The 23,447-nt window shown below is 53.8% G+C and overlaps 1 protein-coding gene across 1 annotated transcript in view; it reads left to right on the forward strand.

Annotated features, from left to right (window-relative positions):
* Positions 1-243: 243 nt before the first annotated feature.
* Positions 244-23,447, forward strand: part of NKAIN1 (sodium/potassium transporting ATPase interacting 1) — a 38,131-nt gene continuing 14,927 nt past the window's right edge. The window contains exon 1 of the mRNA XM_035019001.1: positions 244-297. Coding sequence (XP_034874892.1) covers positions 244-297 — 54 coding nt within the window. The remainder of the gene's footprint in view (positions 298-23,447) is intronic.

Raw genomic sequence — 23,447 nt, forward strand, 5'->3', positions numbered from 1 at the left:
CCGGCCAGACAAAGGAGGCGCGGCGCGGCAGAGCCGGCGCGGGCCGACGGACCATGGACTCGGAGCGCGAGCGGCCGGCCCCAGCCCTGAGGACCCGGCGCCCCCGGGCCCGGCCCTAGGCGCCCGGCCCCGCCGCCCGGGGCGCGCAGCTGGGAGGACGCGGAGCCCGCGCGGCGCGGAGGAGGCGGCGGCCGCCGAGCTAGAGGGGCGCCGCGGCGGACGGCCCGCGCGGCCCCCGGAGCCATGGGCAAGTGCAGCGGGCGCTGCACGCTCGTCGCCTTCTGCTGCCTGCAGCTGGTGAGCGCCGGGCGGCCGGGGCCGGGTGGGGCGCGGCGGGGCGCGGTGCCGGGCGCGCGGGTGGGCCGTGGGTCCCCGTGCGTGTCTGCTGCGAGTCCCGGGTGGGGGGTGGGCCGGAGTCACGGAGCGGACGGGCGGAGCCTGCTCGTGCTGGCCGGGCTGGCTCTTTGTGTGCGCTCCTCGCCCGGCGCTCCCCGGTCCCCGAGTGCGTCCTGCGCGCCGGTCCCCCCGCTTCCCCCGCCCACCCCGCGCCCTGCGAGTGGCCTGCTGTGGGACTGTGGCTCGCTGGGGGCCGGGGAGGTGTGTCCCGGGCTCCTCGCTGCAGCCGTTGAGGTCCCTGCCCCGTGTTTTCCTCTAGATTCCTCGGTTGCGCGGCTCTCCCTTCCTCCGGGTCTGTGCCCGTGTGTTTCTCACAAAGTCTCTGCTCCTCTGTGTGTCTCCGGCTTTCTCCTTGGTGTGTCTCTGGATCTCTAACCATTTCTGGTCCCCGTTCATCTATGTGTTGGGATCTTAGACTCCAAGAACCGTTCCCTCCTCCTCCTTTGTGCTGTTTCTGCCTGCCTTCACCCTCCTGACTGGGCAGGCCTGGGAATGGAGAGCCACCTCTCGGGAGAGGGTCACAAGGAACTGCCGGGTCCTGGGCCAGTCTGACAAACCGGGTGCTGGCCGCCCTCCCTGCTTTGACTGTGGCCACTGCAGCCAGGGGCTCTCCATCAGCCGTGGGTTCCACCTGAGCGTCATGGGCGGGGACCAGCCCCTCTGCCTGCGCGGGCAGGGGTGGGGTGGGGGGAATCCTTGGGTGCTCTGGCGGGGAGGGGAGCATCTGGGGAAACTCTGCCTCACCCCAGTTTAGGGAACTCAGGTTCTTGCCTCACGGAGGCCAGTGGAGTGAATTTGGAGGCTGAAGAGAACCAGTTCTCTTCAGTACAAGCTCTGGCAGGTGAATTTGGGGAGCGGGTTAAGGGGAGCCCGGGGTCTCCTGCCCATCCTAGAGCTCGGGCCTGACAACTAGGGGGGTTTTGAAGCTGAGCTGAGCCTCTAGGCAGAGAGGTGCACGGGGACTCAGGTGGGCAGAGCTCAGGGCTGGGTGTGAGGTGGGGGACTGTGAGCCTCACTGATGCCGAACTCCACCGTCTGGTCTCCACTGTTGCTCGCAGCTTCGCTTCTCCCCCAGCACAGGTGCGTACAGTAATGCAGAGTGAAGCTTGGAGCCTGGATGTGCACACCTCCTCATTCATCTTGCTTCTCTCCTCTCGGGGACGCCAGCCCCAAACTTGCCATCCGCAGCCTTGCCCTCCTGGGCAGTGGTAGAAGCAGCCAGGCCCTGAAGATTGGGAGCCCTTCTCCCAGCTGTGGGATGCAGGGCAAGTGACTTCCCTTCCCTGGGCCGCCTTGGTCCGCCTCTCTGTAAATTGCTCATCCTTGAGGGGTGCAGAGCAGATTAATTAAAATCAGGTAGAATGGAAGCTCCAGAAGGGCAGAGATGATCTGTTTTGTTCAAGCTAAATCCCCAGCAGCTGGAACAGTGCCTGGCACTCCATTAATATTTGTAAAATAAATTAATGAATCCGTTATTTGGCAACTCCTGGCTCACAGTCGAAACATCCTTTATATACTTTGAGGAATAGAAAATGCCAAGAAATGATGAAACTTTTCCGAGGATTTTTTTTTCCTGCTTGTTAATTTTTAAGTTTTAAACTAGGACTTTGTTTTATTCTTAAAAAAGTAATAGACACCTATTGTAAAAAATGATTCAATAAATAATCGAACAGAGCCGAACACAAAGGTACATTTCTTTCTGAGCCCAGTCCCACACCCCAAAGGTAAGCCCTGTTGGCAGTCTGCCCCATTCTCTGCTGCTGCTGCAAACCGTGGTTAGCTTTGGGCAGCACTTACTAGGTGTTAGGTGCCCTGGTTAGCCCTTTTCCATGTATTAACTTATTCAGTCCTCATAATGATCCTATAAAACAACTTGCCCAAAGTTCTATAGTTAGGAGCCAGGCTTTGAAGCCAGGCAGTTGGCCAGCATACTCTGTTGCCTTCTTTATTATAAAATATAAATAGTTCTGGCCCGGAGCAATCGGGGGCCCTCAGGAGATCCTTACTCCTCCCTGCCTCCCACTCACCTGCCTCCAGAGCTCTCTCTAGCTTGGCCCTTCCACTTAAGGGGCTCTGGAGTTAGGCAAGACCTGGGATTCTGATTCTCCTACAACTTGGCTGGGTGGCCTCGGGCCACTTGTGGGAGTTGCATGAGATAATTTGGGGGAAAGGGGTGTTTCAAGGAGGGACTTGGAAATTCCTCTCTTGCCTCTATTGCTCTGTCGGGGCAGATTGCAGAGTGGGTCCCTTCAGCAGACGCTAACCCCCAAGAGCCTCTGCTGCCTGACAGCTTCTCATGTACTCCTGGAGGCTGGACTCCACCAGCCTGACATCATCCTAAAGAGAAGGGAGCCTGTTTTCCCACCCAGTGGAAAGAGGCCGAGAAGGAAAAGGCTGTTAAATGTTTCTCAGCTGCAAACTTTAGAAGAGGAACTGTCATTTTTCCTCTTTTGAATGGGGTTTAATCATTACAGTAAAACAGGCTAGTTCTAGACACTCTTCTGTAGTTGGGATAGACTTGCTGTGGGTGAGGGAGTAGGGTGAGTGTGTCCTGGGGGGTAGCAGGAGCAAGTGGGGGCTTTACCGTTCAGGTGGACAAGTGTACGGACAGGGCTCTAGAGTTTGATAGGACAGACCTGGGTTCGAGTCCTGGCTTTGTCACTTCCTAGCTGTGTGATCTTTGGCAAGTGGCTTACCCTCTCTGAGCCACAGTTTTGTCATCTGTTAGTGATAATATAAACGGTTGCCAATTCTTAGGGTTGTTGTGAGGAGTAAATGCATATAATGAACTTAGCACCATGCCAAGCACAGAGTGAGCATTCAGTAAACTATAGCTTCTTATTGTTATGTTAATATATACACCATGGGATGCTTTCCTGGAATTGTGGTCCAAACATGTCTAGGTACCCCCCTGTACTCTTCCTTTGTGGGAAGCAGCAGGTAGTTGGACTCTGAGCTGAGAGGCAGGAGGCTTGGATTCAAGTCCAGCTGTGCCACTAACATCCTGTGAACTCAGGCAAGCCTTTTCCCCACTGCAAACCTTGGTTTTTCCATCTGTAAAATGGGGAGGACCACTGCTCTGTGTCGCTGGGGTCCTGCCAGTCCCACCCATCTGGGACTATGGGATGATGTCTGGGCTGGCCTGGAGGTTCCAGGGCGTCTCAGTCTGGTTCCATTCTGTAGAACACCGGAGTCCCTTCCTTTCCCGAGTTCTACTTGGTGTATTATCTTGACCTTTTTAATGCTATTCGCTCCCTAATTTTTAGGTGCTCCTCTTTTCCCTCCCCTGTCCAAACTTCCTCTTCTTTCCGGGTCCATCTCCTTCCTGAAATCTTACAGGCCACCCTGTTCTTCCTGTAAGAAGATGAATCAAGGAGATGTGCCCAAAGGAATCCTCATCAATTTCTTCATCATCATCATTATCACTCCCATTTCTGGAGTCCTGTGCTAAGCACTTTATATGCATTACCTCATTTAACCAAATGAGCTTACGTATGTAAAGCGTTTGGCAGAGTGCCTGGTATGTTAGTTTTTACTGTTTTTATCTTCACTGTTCTTCCGCACAACGGGATGGATGTTCTCGCTCTCCCCTATTTCAGATGAGGAGACTGAGGCTCAGAGAGGTGACGACGTTTGCCCGAGGTCTCTAAGCTAGCCAGTGACAGACCCAGGCCGTGTGCGCTTTACTGCCTGAGCTGAGAGCCACCTGTCTGCCGGCACCAGTCCACGGCTCATGTTTGTGCAGCGTGTGACCTCAGGCAGGTCTCTTCCCTGCTTCCAGCCTCAGCTTCCTCATCTGAAAATGATAATATTTCAGTAGGCTCATCACTCGCCTGGCACTGCGAGCCAGTGAGCGCTCAGTCATACATCACTGCCATGGCCGTTCTCGTCCCCGCTCTGGGTGACCTTGGACACATGCATTCACTCCTCTGGGCCCCAGTTTCTTCCTCCGGCAAAGAGTTGTAAAAAGGGGTTAGCCTTCCTACCTTGCAGAGTTGTAAAAAGGGGTTAGCCAGGTGCCATGCACATAGTAGGTATTCAGAAAAATGTCGGTTTCATTCTCTTCCCTTCTGGAAAGCTTTTGCCTTCTCGAAGGTGGTGGGTGAGGGGGAAAAGATGTAGCTTCCTGCTGAGCTGCGAGTAATGGTGTGAAACGTGGTCAACCTGATTGATGTGGTTATTAGCGGTAGTGATGGTAGAGACTGGAGGGAGATGGGCTCCTGCGGGGGCCTGTGCTCCTAACCAGCTGTGCCTGCAAGCTGGTGGCCTCCTGGGGAGGGTCCACTCTGCTCTGGGTGCTTCAGGCCCTTGGGCCAGGCGTGGGAGTCGGGAACACAGAGCACACGTCGGCTCGGTCACTGAGCCTTTTTGTTCCTCATACCCTTTTGGACCTCTGCGGTGGTCAGCTCCCTTTTGCCGATGGACAGACTGAGGCCAAACAGCCCTCGAGACCCTTATGAGGTGGGCAGAGCAAGGCGGATGGAGAAGAGGGGGCCCAGGGGATGGCCTTGGTTTGGCTCTGTTGCAGGGACAGGCGGGTGTGAGGTTTGGGGATAAGCACCCCACAAACAGCAGCTGCTCTGAGATGTGACACCGGGGTTACAAGCAATACCTCGGGGGTTCAGACGGACCTTGCTGCCTTGCTTTGTGACTTCCAGCAAGTCCCTTCCCCTCTCTGAGCCTCGGCCTCCCTGCTGTGAAGCAGTCAGGACTCCGGCCCCTACCCCGTGGCTTTATTTGGGGGACTTAGGGGTCAGAGTCATTTCCATAAACTCTTCAAGTCTTAGTTTCTTTATGCGGGAAGTGTACGGTTCAGAGGGAAATAATAACAGCAGCTCCGACTTCCTTTTGTTTGGTGTCTCCAGTGAGCCAGGCGCTTTATCTGCCTTGTCCCTGGTTACTGTCTCAATCATCCGTGGCCACGTGGAGGGCGGGGACAGAACGGCGATTCAAACCCAGACCTAGGTCTCGGCGGCTTCCACGGTGCATGCCCCGCTGCTCCCCCGAGGAGGTGGGGATGCTGGGCACGGTCGCAGCTGGACAAGTCTAACCCTTTCCTCAGCCACTAGGGCTTGTGGCTAGGTGCCAGATCTGCTGAGCTGCTTGTCCCCCATTTCTACTCACCCCACTCACTGTGCCGAGTTTACGGTTGCTATGAGGCAGGTTGAAGGAGAGGTACCCGGGCAAGAAATTAACTGCATTGGAGACCCTCATAAAGACTCTGTGAGATAGGTGTGGTTTTATACCCATTTACTGATGGGCATACGGAGGCCTGAAGCATGAAGTGACTTGTCACCAAGGAAACAGAAGATACAGCCTGGGTCTCAGATGAGTCATCAAGGGAAAAAGAGTTGAGAATGCTTGTAAAATCTGGACCAAGCGGAGATGGTCAGCTGTGATCATTGACATCTCTTCTCTTCTCAGGCTTCAGGGGGGCATGGGTGATGGGACAGCAAGTTGAGCCCAGAGATGTGTTTTTTGTTTTGTTTTGTTTTAATGTCTTTTTTAAAGTAATCTCTATGCCCAGTGTGGGGCTCGAACTCATGACCCTGAGACCAAGAGTTGCATGCTTTACCACCTGAGCCAGCCAGGCGCCGTAGAAATGTGTTTATTAAAAGCTATTTCCAGGCTACAGGCGATGGAACCAGTTGTGGTCTGCAAGAGCCCACAGGGCTGGTGAATCAGAAACACTTCCCCCAGCGAGCACCGTGCCCCGAGGTTTTAGAAGAGCTGTTACTGTGGCTGCAGGCTTGAACATGTTACCCGGCCTCCGGGCCTCTGCCTCTCAGAGCAGCTGGTGAACCAGAGGGAGAGAGGTCAACAGGGGAGAGCTTGGGCTTTAGGGTCAGGCTGGGGTTTGAGTTCCATCTCTACCTCTTTGTAGCTGGGTGACCTTGGGGCAAAACACTTCACCTCTCTGAGCTCCCACCTGCATGTCTCTCGATCAGGATACTGATCTGCCTCGGAGAGTTGTCAGGAGGCTCCTTTGAGATAAGATACGCTGAGTAAAGCTCACAAAGGGTTCACACTCCTAAATGTTCCAGAAATGAAACATGAAGTTCTATGAATCTAAATACTGTGGTGTAGGAAAGGGAACACGTCCCCTTTTCAGTCAGTACAAGACATAAGTGAAGTGGCAGTTCTGTCAAATCTATGTGGCCTTGGCCTTACTGTTCCTTAGTCTTCTCTTCTGTAAAATGGGAATAATCATAGCACCCCTTCACGGGACTGTAGTGAGGGTGGCCTGAATTAATGCAGGCTCTCTGGACCCAGAGCCCAGCACTCATTCAAAGGGGAGCGAAGAGGAAGATGTGGCCCCCTGTGTCCCCCAGACTCATCATCTAAGAGGACCTCTCCGGCTCTAAGGCAGCAATGAGGCCCGCGCTTTCCCAGGGAGGGCCCAGACCTGCTGCTAGCCCAGCCCCTCCTGTTGCAGGCAGTGGTGATGTGAGGCTGAGGCTCTGAGCGGAGGAGGACACTTCTGTCTCCAATGGCCTGCCCAAGGCTTCACACCCAGGTACCAGGTTGTCAGGGGTTCATGTGCCCTCTTCTTTCCTCGGTCTTCTGTTTGAATGAGTGTCCATACTGTCCCCATCCCAAATGCCCACTTGGCACATTTGGTTGCAAACTCGAGTCTCAGACCGCAGAGGTTTAGAGCAGGAGGTTCTGACCCATCACTAACCCCGGGCCACTGCAGATCAGCTTCCTGAACTCCAGAAAGATTCAATTCTGTTGGGTGAGAGAGTAAGAATTGCCATCAGCTAACCCTATCCAGAGTTGTATTTAGCAAATACTTAAGAAGCACCCACAAAGTGCCAGGTACAATTCTAGGTGCTCAGTCACCCTAGGGCACAAGATATGCCCTCAGCTGCAAGTCAGAATCCCAGGGTTCTGGAACTCACCTGCTGTGCAACTCTGAGCTGGCCCTGCCCTTCTCTGGGCCTCATTTTCTCCAGTCTGGGAAACTAGGAACCTGGAGAGGAGATTGTTGAACTCCATCAGTGGTTTTCAAGTTATCTACAGAGGCTCTGCAGTGGCAGACTGACAGTCAGGTGGTGAGTTCCCTGTCACTGGCAGTGATTAAGAATTTGTATGTAAGTTGGATGACTACTTGGACGTGTAATGGATCTGATGATGATCCAGGTCCCTTGGAACCACCAGATGCTGGTTCTAGGTCCTGAGAGGACAGTGGCAGAGCACAAAATGGTATCTATTATGAATAATGGAAATTGTGGGCTCCTACCACGTCCCTTTGCCTTAAGCGTGCTCCTTGCCACCCCATCCCAAACCACAGATCCTGGCTGAGCTCCTGGCACAGGGAGTGGGGGACATGGGAGTCTGTAGGCTCTTTAACCCAAGTCTACTCTGGCTACCCCTTGCCCTAGAAGGGGAGGCAGCCCTGGGATTTTCAGAGTAGTGATGGCTCCTAAACCTCTTTTTTTTTTTTTTTTTTTTTTTTTGAGGGGGGAGGTTCTGCAGCCCCAGCCTGAATCAGAGATGCGGGTTTTCAATTACACAATTAAATGCACAATTAGGCATAATTACCAGCGCTCAGAGCCCGAGACTGCTCATAATAGGCGTGTAATCTACTGCAGCCTCTGTTTATACGACTCAGCGTGCGCCCTAATGATGCCAGGATGCCTTCACGCTGCACTGTTGCCATGGAGACAAGCCCGCCACCGCCATGCAGGGCTGACAAATGCTGTTCCAGTCCTGGGCCCCTGGATTGTTTCTGAGGCCTCTGCCAGCCCTGGAGTGAAGGGGCCGGCGGGGCAGGCCAGGAAGGCGGATCACCCTTCCTGCCCTCTGACACACCCCGCTGCTTGGAGCCTGCAGGGAAGACAAGGAGAAGGGAGCTTCAGTCCCGAGTCCCCAAGCCTGAGCAGGCTGGCTCAGGGGCTGGGAAGGGTCTTGAGTGGTTATCCATTCAAACTGAGGTGTGGACAGTGTCCCTGCATACAGCCAGCTCCCACATGGGCCTGGCTCTGCCGTGAACTGGCTCTGTGACCTTGGACCAGTCCTTGCCCTTCTATGCGGCTGTTTCCCAGTATGTGAAATGGACTGCAGGGTGTCTTCATGCGTGTAATCTAAGAGATTCATTGAGCGCTTCGGCCACACTGCCTACTGTTGTAACTGCTTCACCTGTAGGAGCCCATTCCCCCTTGCTCCGCCCCGGTGGGGGGAGACATCAGAAGCAGCATCTGGGGCCGTGAGCACTTACATGCAGGGGTGCTGGGGTGCAAATCCAGGCAATCGGACTCCAAGCCCTCACTCTTAGCCTCGAGTATAGGGCCTCACCTGGGCCCTCTCCTATCACTCTCGCCGCAGCCCCAAAGGCGGACCCTTGTCATCCCCATTACCTAGATGAGGGCTCTGGGGCTCACGGAACTGCAGTCGCTTGCCCAAAGTCACACAGCAAGGCAGTGGCAGAGCGGGTTCTGCCTGATGCCAAAAGCCAGGCTTTTGGCTTCTTAGTGGGTGTCACAAAGGAGTAAAAAGATCTCCTTCCACGAACATACACAAAGGATCCCCATTGTCCCCACCTGGCCCCAGCTGCTGAGGAGGCACCGAGTTCTGGGGTCCCTCAGACCCAGCACTTTGCCTTGACCTTGAAAGAAATCTTGGCCTCGTTCTACCTACATCAGCCCACTCCTGCCCTGGTCACTGGAAACAGAGCCTGTTTTTGATGCTCATTTCCCGCCTACATTTCTCTGTCATTTGGTCCATTATTGCGGTCACCTACCGAGTGCCAGATGAATCAGACATAGTGGAGAACCAAGACTGGAGCACAGAGGCTTCGAGGCCTGAAGGTCCTGGGTTCAAATTCTGTCACTTAATGCATGATTTGGGGCTAGTTGCTTGACCTCTCTGTGCCTGAGTTTGTTCATTGGTCATGAAGGCACCCGTCTATACTGTGCAGGGTGGTAACATCACCGCTCACCAAATGCTTACTCTATGCCAGGCCCTCGCCTAAGGCTGTTCTGTGCCCTGGGTGACCGTTGGTAACCCACAGCCTATCGTTGCCATTTAACAGAGGAAGCACCTGAGGCCCTGGGCCTCAGAGCTGGTGGGCAGCCGAGCAGGCTTCTGAGTCCAGAGCCCCGTCCATCCCCACCAGGGCCCCCACCAGCATGGAGCTGTAAGTGTTCCTCCTGCCTCTTGCCTGGACCATACAGGTGGGAAAACTCGGGTTTGCGCAAGACCACAGTGCAAGTCAGTGACAGAGTTGGGACTGCGACCTAAAGCCAATTTAGGAGACTTCTTGTTACCTTCCTTCGACCCGGTACTGGTCCTTAGGAGAGAGAGGTTTGGGGCTGGAGTGTGCGCGCGTGTGCGTGTTCAGAACCGCACACAACCGCATGCCCAAGCATTTGTGGGGCAGACACTGGCACGTAGAGATTTGTGCATCAATAAACATCCCTTTCCGCTTCCTCCCTCTTCATTTATTCATGAACTCTGAACTCCTTGGCTCCAGAGAAACCGCCTGGAAGAAAGCAATTAGAGCATAATTAGAACCACTCCTATTATCAACTCTCAGCGGGAGGGGAAGGGGGGCCGCTTGGCCATGGGGGTGGGGGTGGCCCCGGGGTTCCCTACAGCCCCCACTCCTGCACCTGCCCGTTCAGCTCCTGCTCAGCCTCCCTGGAGTCCTAGGCACCGGGCCACATGCAGCAGGGAATAAGGACCTCATCCCTGGAGGCATTCAAGCACTCGGGAGGACTAGGGAGCAGAGCGTTCTGCTTGCGTGCTAAGTTAGAGCAGATGACTTCCAAGTCCCTCCCGTGCTGAGCTTCGCGGGTGCTCCCTGCCAGGGCCTGGGCCAGGGCGTTGCAGGAAAACTGAGAAGCACAATATGGCTCCTGCTTTCTAGAAAACATCCCAGCATCAGATGATAGCGAATGAAGACTACGCTGACAATGGGAAATGTAAATTACCTGGAGGAAGCAGTTTGCCAGGCAGGACTCCATTCACCGCCAGATGATTCATAGTAATAATAACTGTACCGGAAGTCGGTGTTTGTGGAGTGTTGCTGACCCCAGAGCCGCTGCTGTTCCCCACCAGGCGTCCCACCAGCAGAGGGAGGTCACCCAGGAGCCAGGGAGAGAGGCTCCTCCCTCCTCCCCAAGGAGCGGGAGGACAGGATGCAAGGAGGTGCCAGGCACTGTGCTTCTTTTTTTTTTTTTTTAAGATTTTATTTATTTATTTGAGAGAGAGAGTGAGAGACAGAGAGCATGAGAGGGAGGAGGGTCAGAGGGAGAAGCAGACTCCCCGCTGAGCAGGGAGCCCGATGCGGGACTCGATCCAGGGACTCCAGGATCATGACCTGAGCCGAAGGCAGTCGCTTAACCAACTGAGCCACTCAGGCGCCCAGCACTGTGCTTCTTGATTCCGATGCTTCTCCTCAGTCTTGCAGGAGCCCTAGGAGGTAGATGCTAATATTATCTCCGATGTACAGGTGGGGAGACTGAGGCTCGGGGAAGCACAGAGCCTGCCCCGGGTAACACGGTGTTGGCCTGTGGGACTCTAGACTCCTTGTGCTTTGTTCTCTACCAGGTTTGTGGGTGTGATTTGCTCTCCCCCTGAGCTTCAAGTTAGGCCTTGACAAGCTGTTTAATGTGCCTTCTGCATCCAGCTCCCGGTTGAAGGTAACACGTTGGATCCTCTTGTTCCTCCTTCCACACCCAGTGTCAGCTGGGGAGAGTGGGGGAGCCCTGCCACTGACTTGAGTCACCGCCCCCAGGACCAGCCTTGGCAAAGGAAGGTGAAGGCCTGGCAGATGAGGGTCTCAGGCCTCCGGAGAGAAGATCACCATGGATACCACGGGAGCCAGGGCTGTAACCAAGGAGACAGCCCCCAGCCCTGAGGCTGTGACAAGGAGGGTGTGGCTTCAGGATAGGGAAGGGGGGAGACTGCCACCTGGGGCCCAAGGGACAGAGGAGGGGATGAGGAGCTAGATGCAGGCAGAGGGGGACGGTGGGGTCAGTGGTGCTCCCTCCTGGGAACGGGGGTGAGGTAGTTGGAGACAACCAGGCCTCCTTCCATTACCCTGTCCCATCTGAGGGGAGGTTGCCATGATAACCAGCTCCCCTTCATTGACCCTCCGTAGGGCGCTGCCCTGTTTCTCCTAGTGACAGGTGGTCACCCTGGCAACAGGCCCTGTGCCCAGCAAAGGTCTTGACTTCCTGGTGGCCCAGTCCCTCACCTGTGCGGATAGATTATTCTTCTGACACTGTCCAGCTGGAGGTGAGGGTCCACATGGGGCCAACTTTCAGACGTGGGCCTTTTACCAGCCCCTGACCAGACTCCCCGAGCGACCATCATGAAGTGCAGCTCTGATCCTCCTTCCCTCTCTTTACAACACTCCATGGCTCCTCATTGTCTTGGGGAGGAAGTGCTAATGTGGTGTTTCTGAAACTTGAATGTGCCGCAGAATCACCAGGAGGGCTTCTTAAAATACAAATTTCTGGACCTTACTCTGAGTTTCTGACAAGTTCCAAGGTGCCGCTGATACCGCTGCGCCGGGGACCCCACGGTGAGAATTACTCGGTCTAGCCAGTGGGACGCTGCCCAGGCTGGCCTGCTGACCCTAACACCTACCACTTCGGTGCCCGAGCTGAGGCCACAGTGACGCAAGCACACCAGCTACACCTCATGCCTCGGTGCCTTTGCATTTGCTGTTCTGGTCTCTGGACGCCCTTTCTCCTCTGTATCTCCTGAAGGCCAGCTCACTCATCATTTCCTCTTTGGAGCTTCTCTGCCCTCCTGCACCCCACCCCCCCCGCCACACACACACACACACACACACGGACGTCCTCCTCCGGGCTCTGACAACACCTGTCCCCGCCATATCCGTCACAGTGGGCGTCATGCTGTTGGAATCTGTTCTGTTCCCGCTTCGAATCTCTCTCCCTGGACCGGCGCTCTGGGTCTGAGCCATCTGGCCTGCCGTGAATGTGTGATGCTTGATTGGCCCCTGTGAGCCGACGGAAAGCCTGGCGGAATAATCACGAAGGCGCTTCGTTCGCTCAGCCAGTCTGCTATTCCTTGGCGCCTTCTCTGGGCCAGGCCCTGTGCTAGGTGCTGGGGGTTCCGTGGTGTGGGAGGCACAGGGCCTCTTAGAGACGCTGGTCAGGGAGGCGTCGACCAGTCTGCAAGCAAGGCATGAGCTGGGCTTGGCCTGGATTTCCCGATGCGAAATTCCGAGTTCTCTACATCCCCCTGGGCTGCTCCCGGAGCCCAGGCCCCTGTGTGGCCTGAGACTGCTTTGGGAATGTGTCTCCAGTGAGGATTTGCCAGTTTGTTCACAACGGATGCCAGTCCCCTGTCCAATCAGCCCTGAGCCCACTTTGAGGACCTGCCAGGGCTTTTTCCAGAGGACAGCCTGTGGGGGTGGGGGGTGGATGTTGCCAACACTTGCGTCCAAGGGTGTCCTGACCTGCATATTAGGCCCCTGCCCAGAAGGGGGCCAGGGGTGGGGTTGCTCGCCTGGGCTGGCTCTAGCACAGCACCCCAGGGAGTCAGAGGAATTTGCGTTCACAGCCTGGCCTTCCAGACCTTTATGTGTCTAGGTGGGAAGAGAGGACATATTTTATTTAAGGGTCTGTTAGTTTGGTTCATAACTTAAATATTTAGATGCATGGTGCTGTATTGGTACTCTTGCTTTGGTCCTGAAGACCCGCAAATCTTAGAGAAGGTTCTGGACTCGGGGCGGGCTGCAGGCAGAGGCTCCCAGGTGCCTGGTCTGCCTCCGACGGTGATCATGCTGTCAGCAGCCCCATGAGCCATCTGAGCAGGCTGCTGTCCCCAAGCTGCCACTAGCTATCATCCCCAAGATAGGCCACCAAGGACACAGGGACCACCCCCCTCCGCCCCAAAATGAGAGACTCACACTGTGGCTGCCGACCGGGACAGGCTGGACTGTGAGGCTCCCCAGGCTGGATGGGTCAGGATGGAGGGTGGGGGCCTCTGCAATGGCCAGATGTTTGACATATGTGATCAGCTCTCACCCTCCCAGCTGTACCAGGTGATAGTGAGCCACCCTCCTGCTGCTGGTCTCCAGGAGTCTGGGCATGGGCAGGCTGCTCAGCCTGACTTGTTTCTTGTAAATGGAAATAACTGTACCATCCTCTTAGGACCACTGAGCAAACTCCATGCGAGACTCTGGAGAGCGCTCAGCACAGCACCCGGCACTTAGTCAACACTTAGGATGCGGCCAACAGAAATCATAACCAGTCTTTGGAGGGCGGCACGCCTATAAGGCACAGAGCCATGACCGTTTGCTAAATGGGAAGCTCTGAGGCAGAGAATCTGGGGATGTGGGGGCCAGGAGGGTCCCCCGAGAACAGCCCTCCAGCCCTTTGTACAGATGGGTACACAGAGGTCCATGAAGGTCGTGCAGCCCTTCGTGAACTGTTCTAGGAAGCGGGCTGATGCCATTTCTGGAAAGGATCGTGGTTGGGTGTGTGATTCCAGACAAAAATACCCTGAACAAAAATAAACTGTCCCGGGTAGGTGGAAACAATTGGCCCCTCTGCTCAGTCTGGATAGCTGTGAGCAAGAGTATACAGCTAGAACCCTTCCCCATGCTCTCGATGTTGCCAGACAGGAGCTGTTGGGGAGCAGTGGCAAAGGTGGCTGTCTGTCCAGGAGGGGCCACTAAGAAAGTCAGACATTCCCAGATTCCCAGGAGATGGGACCTGATCCTCCCCCCGACACCCGGTGACCTCAAGAAAGGGCCTCACTCTCCTCCTTTGGAAAATAGGGCTGCCACTGCCCTAGTGGGATAGGAAGTTTGTTCCTCATGGATTCTGGGGCCAGGGGACCTGGTTCAGATCTGCATCCGCTGTGTGACCTTGTTACTTCTCTTCTTTGCGCTTCGCTTTCCCTGTGTGCAAAGCTTGGATGATCTCAGTCTCTACCTGCCATGTCTCTGTGAGGGTTAAATGAATCAAAGCATGCTAAGCATTCAAGAGACACTTGGCATATAATAAGCGTTAGCTATTATCTTAGTGTCACTCTGGGGATAAAACGAAATGCCACCTGTGAAGTGCTGGGCTCAGCAGAGGCACTTAGTAGGTATTCCCCAGCCATGCCTCCCCTTTCCTTCCTCCTGTGAACCCCAGGCCTGGAGAGAGGCAGGGCTCAGTTCCCAGGAGGGGCCCTCCCTTCCCGCAGACAGCAAGCCCCTCTTCTTCCAACAGGTTCTGCCTGCAGCCTTCTGGCCCAGGGCCAGGAAATGATTGCAGGCTGAAGCTCAGCTCCCTCCCCTCTGCTCCTCTGCCCCCCTTTAATCTTCCCAGCCTGCCTGGGTATGGGAGAAGGGGGAGAAAGTCTCCTGGGGGCTGCAGGTATCTGTTAAAAGCTCAGGCTCTGGGGTCAGGCCACCAAGGTTTGCTCCAGCCCTGAGATCTCAGGCTGTACCCCCGCAGCACCCCCACCATAGAAGCGGGACCACAGCCCATCCCTCACTCTGCTTGTGCTCGGCACAAAGCCTGGCCCAGTGTTAGTGCGTAGGAAATATTAGCCCTTGTGAATACTAGCGTTAAAGTTCAGAGCCAGGCATTTTGAAGGGAAACACTTCAGCCCAGCCACCTAGGGACACCCCTTTGAGGGCGCAGGCTCTCATCGGCCCCAGATGACCCCCACCCTGGCCCTCTTGGGCTAGACCAGAACAGGGCACCCCCCACCCTGCGGTGCAGATAGATTCCCAGGAGAGGAAGCAGGGGACAGGCTGGAGGTGGGGGGGGGGGGCGGGGGGTGACATTCCTTCCACTCATTTATTCCTTTGTGCCATGGATGAGTCAGAGCCGGATACCTGCACAGGTGAACAGACCTTTGCCAGATGGGATAAGGGCAGAACAGAGGGAAGGATACCAGGCTGTAGGCACCGCCCATCAGCTCTCGGAGCCTCAGTGCCTTCATCTGTCCAGTGGGGCTAATAGCCCCACATTGCAGGAGGGACGCATAAATCACAGGTTGAGCTGTGAAGGGCTGTCCAGGTGTTGGCGGCTGCCGTGATTCTCTGCTGGGAGAAGTGGGGAAGCTGGGAGCTGAGCCAGGACTGCAACAGCAAGGGAAGGGGGATCCTGCAGCGCTAGAGGAGGGGCTCCTGCCGCCCCCCACTACAGCTAGGCAGGCTTCCCCCGCCAGGCCTTTAGTCAGGAGGCTAAGTCGGAAGTGGTTGCTGTTGCCATAGCAGTGAGGCTGGTTTTCGTCATTATTTTCTTCCTGGGAGCGTCAGTGCCGGAGGTGCTGCTAAATAAGTCAGGGAACTGGATTTTTTTCCCTCCCTCCATCAGGTCACGTGGAGTGGCTCAATCGGGAGAAATGAGCTGCCAGCTCCTTCCCGCACTTGACCTTCTGCACTAGGTGCCGACACCTCCAATGTGAGGCTTGACCCCCAGGGAGCACTCAGAGGGCTTGGTGCCGCCTCTCTCCAGCTCCAAGCTGCTTTCCTGCTCAGGCCTCTGACGCCACCACATCAGGCCGCCTTTCCAGCCCTTCCCTCTGGCATTCTGCCCCCTCTCATTCGCCATGCTGTAGCCCCAGGGGGCTTTTCTGGACCTTTCTTTTTGCCAAGTTCCCTCCCACCACAGGACCTTTGCACACGCTTTCCCTGCTGCCTGTCCTTCCCTCTCCTCCTTACCTTGCTAGCCCTTCTTCCTTCAGTTCACTTCTTCCAGGAAGTCTTCCTTGACCACTACCATCATAGCTCTCAGTCTTGTTACCCCTCCTTCAGACACTTAGCACAACAGTAATTTTGCTGTGTGTGTGTTTGTCCCCTCTCCCTCCACCCTCCACTGAATGTTAGCTATGTGTGGGCTTTTTCCTCCTTCTTCTTTTCTTTCTTTCTTTCTTTCTTTTTTTTTAAAGGTATAATTCCCCTAACATAAAATTCACCATCTTAGGGAGTGCCTGGCTGACTCAGTTGGTAGAGCATATGACTCTTGATTTTGGGGTTGTGAGTTCGAGCCCCATGTTGGGTGCAGAGATTACTTAAAAAATAAAATCTTTTGGGGTCCCTGGGTGGCTCAGTCAGTTAAACATCTGCCTTCAGCTCAGGTCATGATCTTGGGGTCCTGGAATGGCCTGCTCAGGGGGGAGCCTGCTTCTCCCTCTCCCTCTGCCCCTTCCCCTGCTTGTGCTCTCTCTCTCTCTCTTTTTAAGAAAAAGATCTTTAAAAAAAATTCATCTGAAAGTATACAATTCAGGGTTTTTAGTGTGTTCACACTGTTTTGTAGCCATCACCACACTCTGATTCCAGAACGTTTTCATCACCCCAAAAAGGAACCTCAAACCGCTCCCCATTTTCCCCTCCCACCAGCCCCTGGCTACCATGAATCTGCTTTCTGTCTCTCTGGATTAGCCAATTCTGGACATTTCCTAGAAGTGGAGTCTACAATATGTAGTCCTTCACTTACTTCTCTCACTTAGCATAATATTTTTATTAATTAGTTAATTAATTAATTAATTTATTTATTATTCATTCAATCATTCATTCCTTTAAAGTAGGCTCCGCTCCCCATGTGGGGCATGAACTCATGACCCTGAGGTCAAGAGTCATGTGCTCAACCAACTGAGCCAGCCAGGTGCTGACTTTGTTGAAAAGACTATGTTGAAAAGACTATGTCTTTGTTGAAAAGACTATGCTTTCTTTCCATCAAATGGTCTTGGCACCCTTGTTGAAAATCAGTTAAATGTATGGGCTTATTTTTGGGCTCTCAATTCTATTCCACCGACGTTTCTGCCTAGCCTTATGTCAATGCAACTCTGTCTTGATTATTGTCATGTTATTGTGAGTTTTGAAATCCGGAAGTCTAAGTCCTCCAACTTTGTTCTTTTTTCAAGATTATTTTGACTGTTCTAGGGGCGCCTGGGTGGCTCAGTCGTTAGGCGTCTGCCTTCAGCTCAGGTCATGATCCCAAGGTCCTGGGATCGAGCCCCTCATCGGGCTCCCCACTCCGCGGGAAGCCTGCTTCTCCCTCTCCCACTCCCCCTGCTTGTGTTCCTGCTCTTGCTATCACTCTCTGTCAAATAAATAAATAAAATCTTAAAAAAAAAAAAAAGATTATTTTGACTGTTCTAGGTCCCTTGAATGTTCCTGTGAATTGAGGGCAGCTTATCTATTTGTGCAAAAAAAAGTAGTTGGAATTTCAATAGAGATTGCATTGAATCTCACTTTGGGAATATGGTCACCCTGACACAGCTGGGTACAAGTCCTGCCTCCACCACTTACACAACCCTCCCTGGACCTCTTTTTCTACACATGGAAAATCACAGCTCTCAAGAGTTGAGAGGAGAACATGAAATGGGTGGACACAAGGCAGCATGTCCAGGGTGGGCTCCATGCAAGGCCCTGGAGGGAAGTCCCTGCTCTCTTCTCTGCACTTGTGCCAAACTGACCCTCTAAGTCAGTAGTCTGTTCAGCCAGCGCAGGCCTAGCGTGGGTCAGTGTCTGTGAATGCTTGGTGGGTAAGTGAGAAGGGCCAGGGCAGAAAAGGGGCCAGGCTAGGTCAGGCAGCTGCTGGACTGGATGGAGTGGGTGGGGGAGAGTGCATCCTGGCCTCGAAGGGGTCTGCACACCAGGACAGTGGTGGCCTCTTCTTCAGAACTTGAGCCCTCTGAGCATGTAGGGGACCCAGACGTGGAGTCTTCACTATGGGTAACTCACTACAAGTAATGTGGTTTTACCCGTGACCACGGGCCAGGCAGCATTCTGAGCATTTTATACATATTCCCTCATTTAAGGCCTCACGACAATCCCATGAAATATGTACTATTATCATTATCCCCATCTTATAGGTGGAGGAGTTAAAGCACAGAGAGGTTAAGTGAGTGGCTGAAGGTCACACAGCTCATAAGTATAAAGGTAGGATTCAAACCCAGACAGTCTGGCTCCTAGGCCACACTTTTAAGCACTGCACTGTACAGCTTCTCAGGGAGCAAGCAGCAGGAATCTGACCTTGGTATGAAACCAAGGACTTAATTATCCTAATAATGATGATGCGGGCATAGTACTTTACAGTTTTTAAAAAGCACATTATAGTATATAAGTTGCTTTCATGGCTGTGATCTTAATTGATCCTCCAATTTCTCTGTGAGTAAGACAGGACATTATTATCCCCTATTTGCAAAGACAAATGAAGATCCAGAGAGGGAAAGTGACTTGTCCAATCGATGAGAATTTATTGAGCACTTACTGTATATCAAGTTCTGTACTCCCGGTACATCACTGAGTCCTCACACAACCCCAGGAGGTAGGTATTCGTGGTAGTTGTGTACCCATTTTACAGATGAGGAAACTGAGGTTCCAGGAAATGACTTTCCCAGGCCCTACAGCTTCTAAGTAAGAGCTGGGACTCCCTCTCCAGTCCGCCTGACTCCAGAGATTGAGCTGATCACTGCTGGGCTCTGACCCCATCGAATGCTTGGCAGATTTAACTCCTGAGTGTTTGTGTCAATCTTCTGGTCTTTTCCACCCCATCTCCAGCCGTATAGCCACGCCTGTAATTCTCAGGGCCTCCTTAATTCTCCCTGCTTAAGTGCCTGCTCCATTAAGGTGCTTTCTGCCATGAGTTTTTTGGCTTAATTGTATGGTGTCGTTTGTTGTACTTAATGGGGCATCTGATTAATCACCTTTTTATTTATCCAAAAGTCCATCGATCTGCAGCCAGCGTCTTCTGGGAAAACCTGTTTGTTGCTGGGTTTTCTCCACCTGGATTGTCTTCCCTTCCATCTCTGTCTGAAGGGCTCCTCTTTAGAGGCCTTCCTCATCCCAGGCCTTTGCTGCCCACTCCAGAGCCTGCTGGGGGTGGGGGTCTCAGCATCTGGGGCATGGGACTGGGGATACCCCAACAGTCTGGACATGGGTACGTAGACAGAGGTAGAGTGGGCATCAGCAAGAAGGTGAGAGTCCTGGGAGACTGGGATTCTGGGCATAGAGAGGGATTCTGGGCCTTGTCTTTAGTCTTCCCAGGAAGGCCTTGGCATCCCCACCTGACCACCTACCTCCAGCCCATCCTTACTTAGCCAGAGAGCACCACGCCCAAAGCACCCAGCTGCCTCATCCCTCTGCTGAAACCTTCCCTGGCCCCTAGGGGCCAGTAGGATGAAGACCTAGGTCTTCTCACCCCTCATGATCCTAAGCCCCCAGGTGGTCTGTACCCCTCACATCTGGAATGACTGACTTGTTCCAGTTTGCCCAGAACTTTTGGGTTTTACCCCTTAAAGAGCTGCACCCCAAGAAAGCCCCCAGTTCCAGGCAAACCTAGATAGTTCATCACCCTGTCCACACCCCAGGGGTTTTGCCCACGCTCATCTGTCCCCCTCTTAATTTCTTCTTTATTTTGTTTTTTCTTATAAAAGTATTCCTCCTCAATGTAAAACCCTTAACTGAAATATCTCTGGTTGAATCTCAAAGACCCCCCTACCCCCAATCCTACTCGACAGAGTTTGATGACTCTTTGTTTTCCTTCTACACAAAAATAGGGTCCTACTACTCAAGGGGCCCTGCGGCCTGCCTTTTCACACCAAACCACTTGGCGCTCTTTGCCCACCCGATAGAAGGGCTGCGTCGTGTCCCACGGTGTGGAGGTGCCATCATTTGCTGTGTACCCTCCTGAGGGACATCCAGAGCGAGTTGGGTGTCTTTATTGTAGCCAGTTCAAGGCCAAAGCTAAATATCACCTCCGCAAACCCTTCCTGGATTCTCGATGTGGCCTCGGCTTATTTCCTCCTCACTGTCGTTATTGAAATAATAATAGTTACCATTTATGGAGCGCTTACCATGTCAGGCACGTGACAGACTGTCTTCTCATTTAATTTTCACACTATTTCCAGGAAGTGTGGGGACTGTTATCCCCATTTTACAGATGGGGAGACTGAGGCTCACATATGGAAGATAAACCCAAGCACGCCCTCTGCCCACTGCATTAAACTGCCTCTGGTGGTTTTCCAAAGTTCAGTGGAGCGGGTGGTGCAGGGGGTCAGGGCCGTGTCAGCTTTCCCCTGCTCCCCGGCTGTGAACCAGCATGAGGGCAAAGCCCGGGTGGCACTGATGAAAGGCCATAGCTGGTAGCCACCAGCTTCTAATCCACTTCCTACCAGACCCCAGAAATTAGGGCAGAAGACCTGGTGGCACAGTAGCCCAGATCCGAGGGGCAACTCTACTGGACTCCTAGGGGCTTCTCTGGGCCTGTGAGAGGGGCCTGGCCCCCAGGCAGAAAGCAAGGAGCTCCAGGAGTGGAGATGAGAGGTCAGAGGGGGTGGGACAGGGCCTGGGCTTGCAACAAATCTGAAAGACCCCTCAGTCCTCTCAACACTGCTGTGAAGTAGGCATCCTTGTCCCTGTTCCACGGAGGAGGGGACCGAGGCAGACTCCCCGTCCCTGAAGGCCCCTCTCTGCACTGCCCACATGGCCACCCCGGTGCCTGTGGGTTTGGACCAGATTGTGGATGAGGAGATAAACCAGATGACTTGGAGGGACCCTTTGATTTTAGACTGACCTTGGTATCACCGTGGGTTTCTAGGCTGGGTTTATGCAAATTAATGTAGATGTATGCTAATCAGACCACTACCAGGCCTGTTCTAATGGCGCTGCCGGCTCAGAGGTGTAGTGGGATGGATCTGCCCAGAAGGGGTCTGAGGAGTCCCCCAGCTGGGAAGGGTCAGTGGTCACTGGGAGGAGGGGTGGGGTTGCCATGGAGACAGAGGCCAAGCTCCAGTGGCTGCCTCCTGTGGGGACCAGGCTGGCCCGGACCAGCCCTCTGAGACAGTCCTGGGCCCCCGCCCCCCCCACCCCCGTAAGCTCCAGGCTGGTCTCTGAGGGCTAATTACGCCCAAGCTAGTGGACAGCTGCTCCCTGGCTCCCCCAGGCCCAGCTGAGGTACAGGGCTGAGCCACAGCAGGAGGGCATAAGGACAGACAGATGGCAGTCTGGGGGCTGGGGGGCTGGGGAAGCTGAGGAGGAGGGAGCAGGACCAAGCAGGGCTACAAGGGGTGAGATTCCCAACTGCCAGGGCATGCAAGCCGGCCAGAGAGCCATGTGGTAGGGAAGAGTGAGGATTTGGCAGTCTCAGCTCTTCTGTGTGGCCTTGGGCAAGCCCCTTTGCTTCCTCTGGCCTCAGTTTCCTTATCCAGCAATGGGGGTAGGATTAAGAGACATGAGTATGAGGGTAATATACAATAGGCACTCAACTAATGATTCTACTATTCTGAAGCCCGTTGAGAGGTTATTTTGTTTTCTTTTTTTTTTCTTTAAGATTTTATTTATTTATTTGATAGAGACACAGCGAGAGAGGGAACACAAGCAGGGGGAGTGGAAGAGGGAGAAGCAGGCTTCCCGCGGAGCAGGGAGCCCGATGCGGGGCTTGATCCCAGGACTCTGGGATCATGACCTGAGCTGAAGGCAGACGCTTAACAACTGAGCCACCCAGGCGCCCCAAGAGGTTATTTTGTTTTCTTTTATTTATTTATTTATTTATTTATTTATTTATTTATTTATTTATTTATTTATTTATTTGAGGGAGAGAGAGAGAGAGAAACAGCATGAGAGGGGAGAGGGTCAGAGGGAGAAGCAGGCTCCCTGCCGAGCAGGGAGCCCAATGTGGGACTAGATCCCAGGACTCCGGGACCATGACCTGAGCCAAAGGCAATTGCTTAACCAACTGAGCCACCCAGGTGCCCGGTTATTTTGTTTTCTAATGGGAAAGACCATCCCCCTCATCTTGCCCCTCTTCCACTTCCCTGCTCTCTGGGCTGGGACAGATGTTCTGGAATCTTCCCTGAGGAGGGAAGAGGCAGGACTGGCATCCCATGAGGACAGGAACTGGGTCCTCTACACTCACCACTGGCTTCTCAGATCTTAGCCCACAAAAGGCACTGGAGGGCTGTTTGCAGAATGAACAAATGAACAGATGTGAAGGACTCAGCATAGTGTCTGGCACTAATAGGAGATTAATAAATGTTAGCTGTTATGTCGCTGCCCAAGGGAGCCGGGACTGGGTGACTCATGAGAGCAGGCTCTGCCCCTTCCTGAGCCCCTGACGTCTCTGGAGAGAGGTGTGGGGGTGGGAAGAACAGTGAGCAGAAACACAAGGACTTGAACCTGAGCTCTGCCACTTCCTGTCTGAGTGACTTTGGGAGCCTCGGGACCACTGTGAGCCTCCTCTGCAAAAGGGGAGCCTGCATATGCAGGCGGCTGCACTAGGGCCGTGGGGAGCCCTTGCCCCTGGTCCAGCTGAGCCTGAGGAGAGGTGGTGACGGAGAGGTGGTGACAGATTTGCGTGTAGTCAGGCAGGGGGAAGCAGGGCTGTGATGACCCAGGCAGAACCTAGGGAGGGACCTTACCAGGGGCTGGCAGAACCAGCTTCTGGGGAAAAAGGAGCCATTAAGCCCTCAACAGTGGTCACAGGACCCCAAAGGCTGGTCCCCCAGCTGATAGGCAGGCTGCAGCACCGCCAGACCCAGACAGTGATTGGGAGCTACTGAGACCCCCATTGTACAGATGAGAACACTGAGGCCTAGAGGGAGAGACTTAGCAGGACCCCACAGCACATTCACATCAGAGAAGGAGACCTCAGGTCCTCTGAGCCGTTTTACTGCTTTTTCACATGAATCAACACTGAAAAACATTTCTTCTTAACTTTTTTGAAAAATCTATCTTTGTTGTAAAAAATTACAATATACAGAAGTATGTCTAAGGAAAAGTATAAGTCTCCCCATGTCCCCATTCCCACTCCCTAGAGGGACTTCTCGGAACCTTTGTTGTGTTTCCCGGGCTCTTGACTCTGCATTTACAGTCACACACGCTTCATGTCTTTTTCATTTTTATTTTTTGGCTTTTGGGGTTTTTTTTTACATAAATGGAATCCTATTGTTCTGCAGCTTGTGTGTGTGTGTGTGTGTGTGTGTGTGTTCCACTTAACGGTGATAACCTTGTCCATTTTCCAGCAGGAATCAGGCTGGGACAGAGGGGCAGAAGGACTGCAGGAGCCCAGGAAGAGACAGGGAACGTGTGTGTGTGTGTGTGTGTGTGTGTGTGTGTGTTGAGG

Source organism: Mirounga leonina, unplaced genomic scaffold, assembly GCF_011800145.1.
Source record: "Mirounga leonina isolate KUSES-001 unplaced genomic scaffold, KU_Mleo_1.0 Mir_173, whole genome shotgun sequence".
NCBI classification, from domain to species: domain Eukaryota; kingdom Metazoa; phylum Chordata; class Mammalia; order Carnivora; family Phocidae; genus Mirounga; species Mirounga leonina.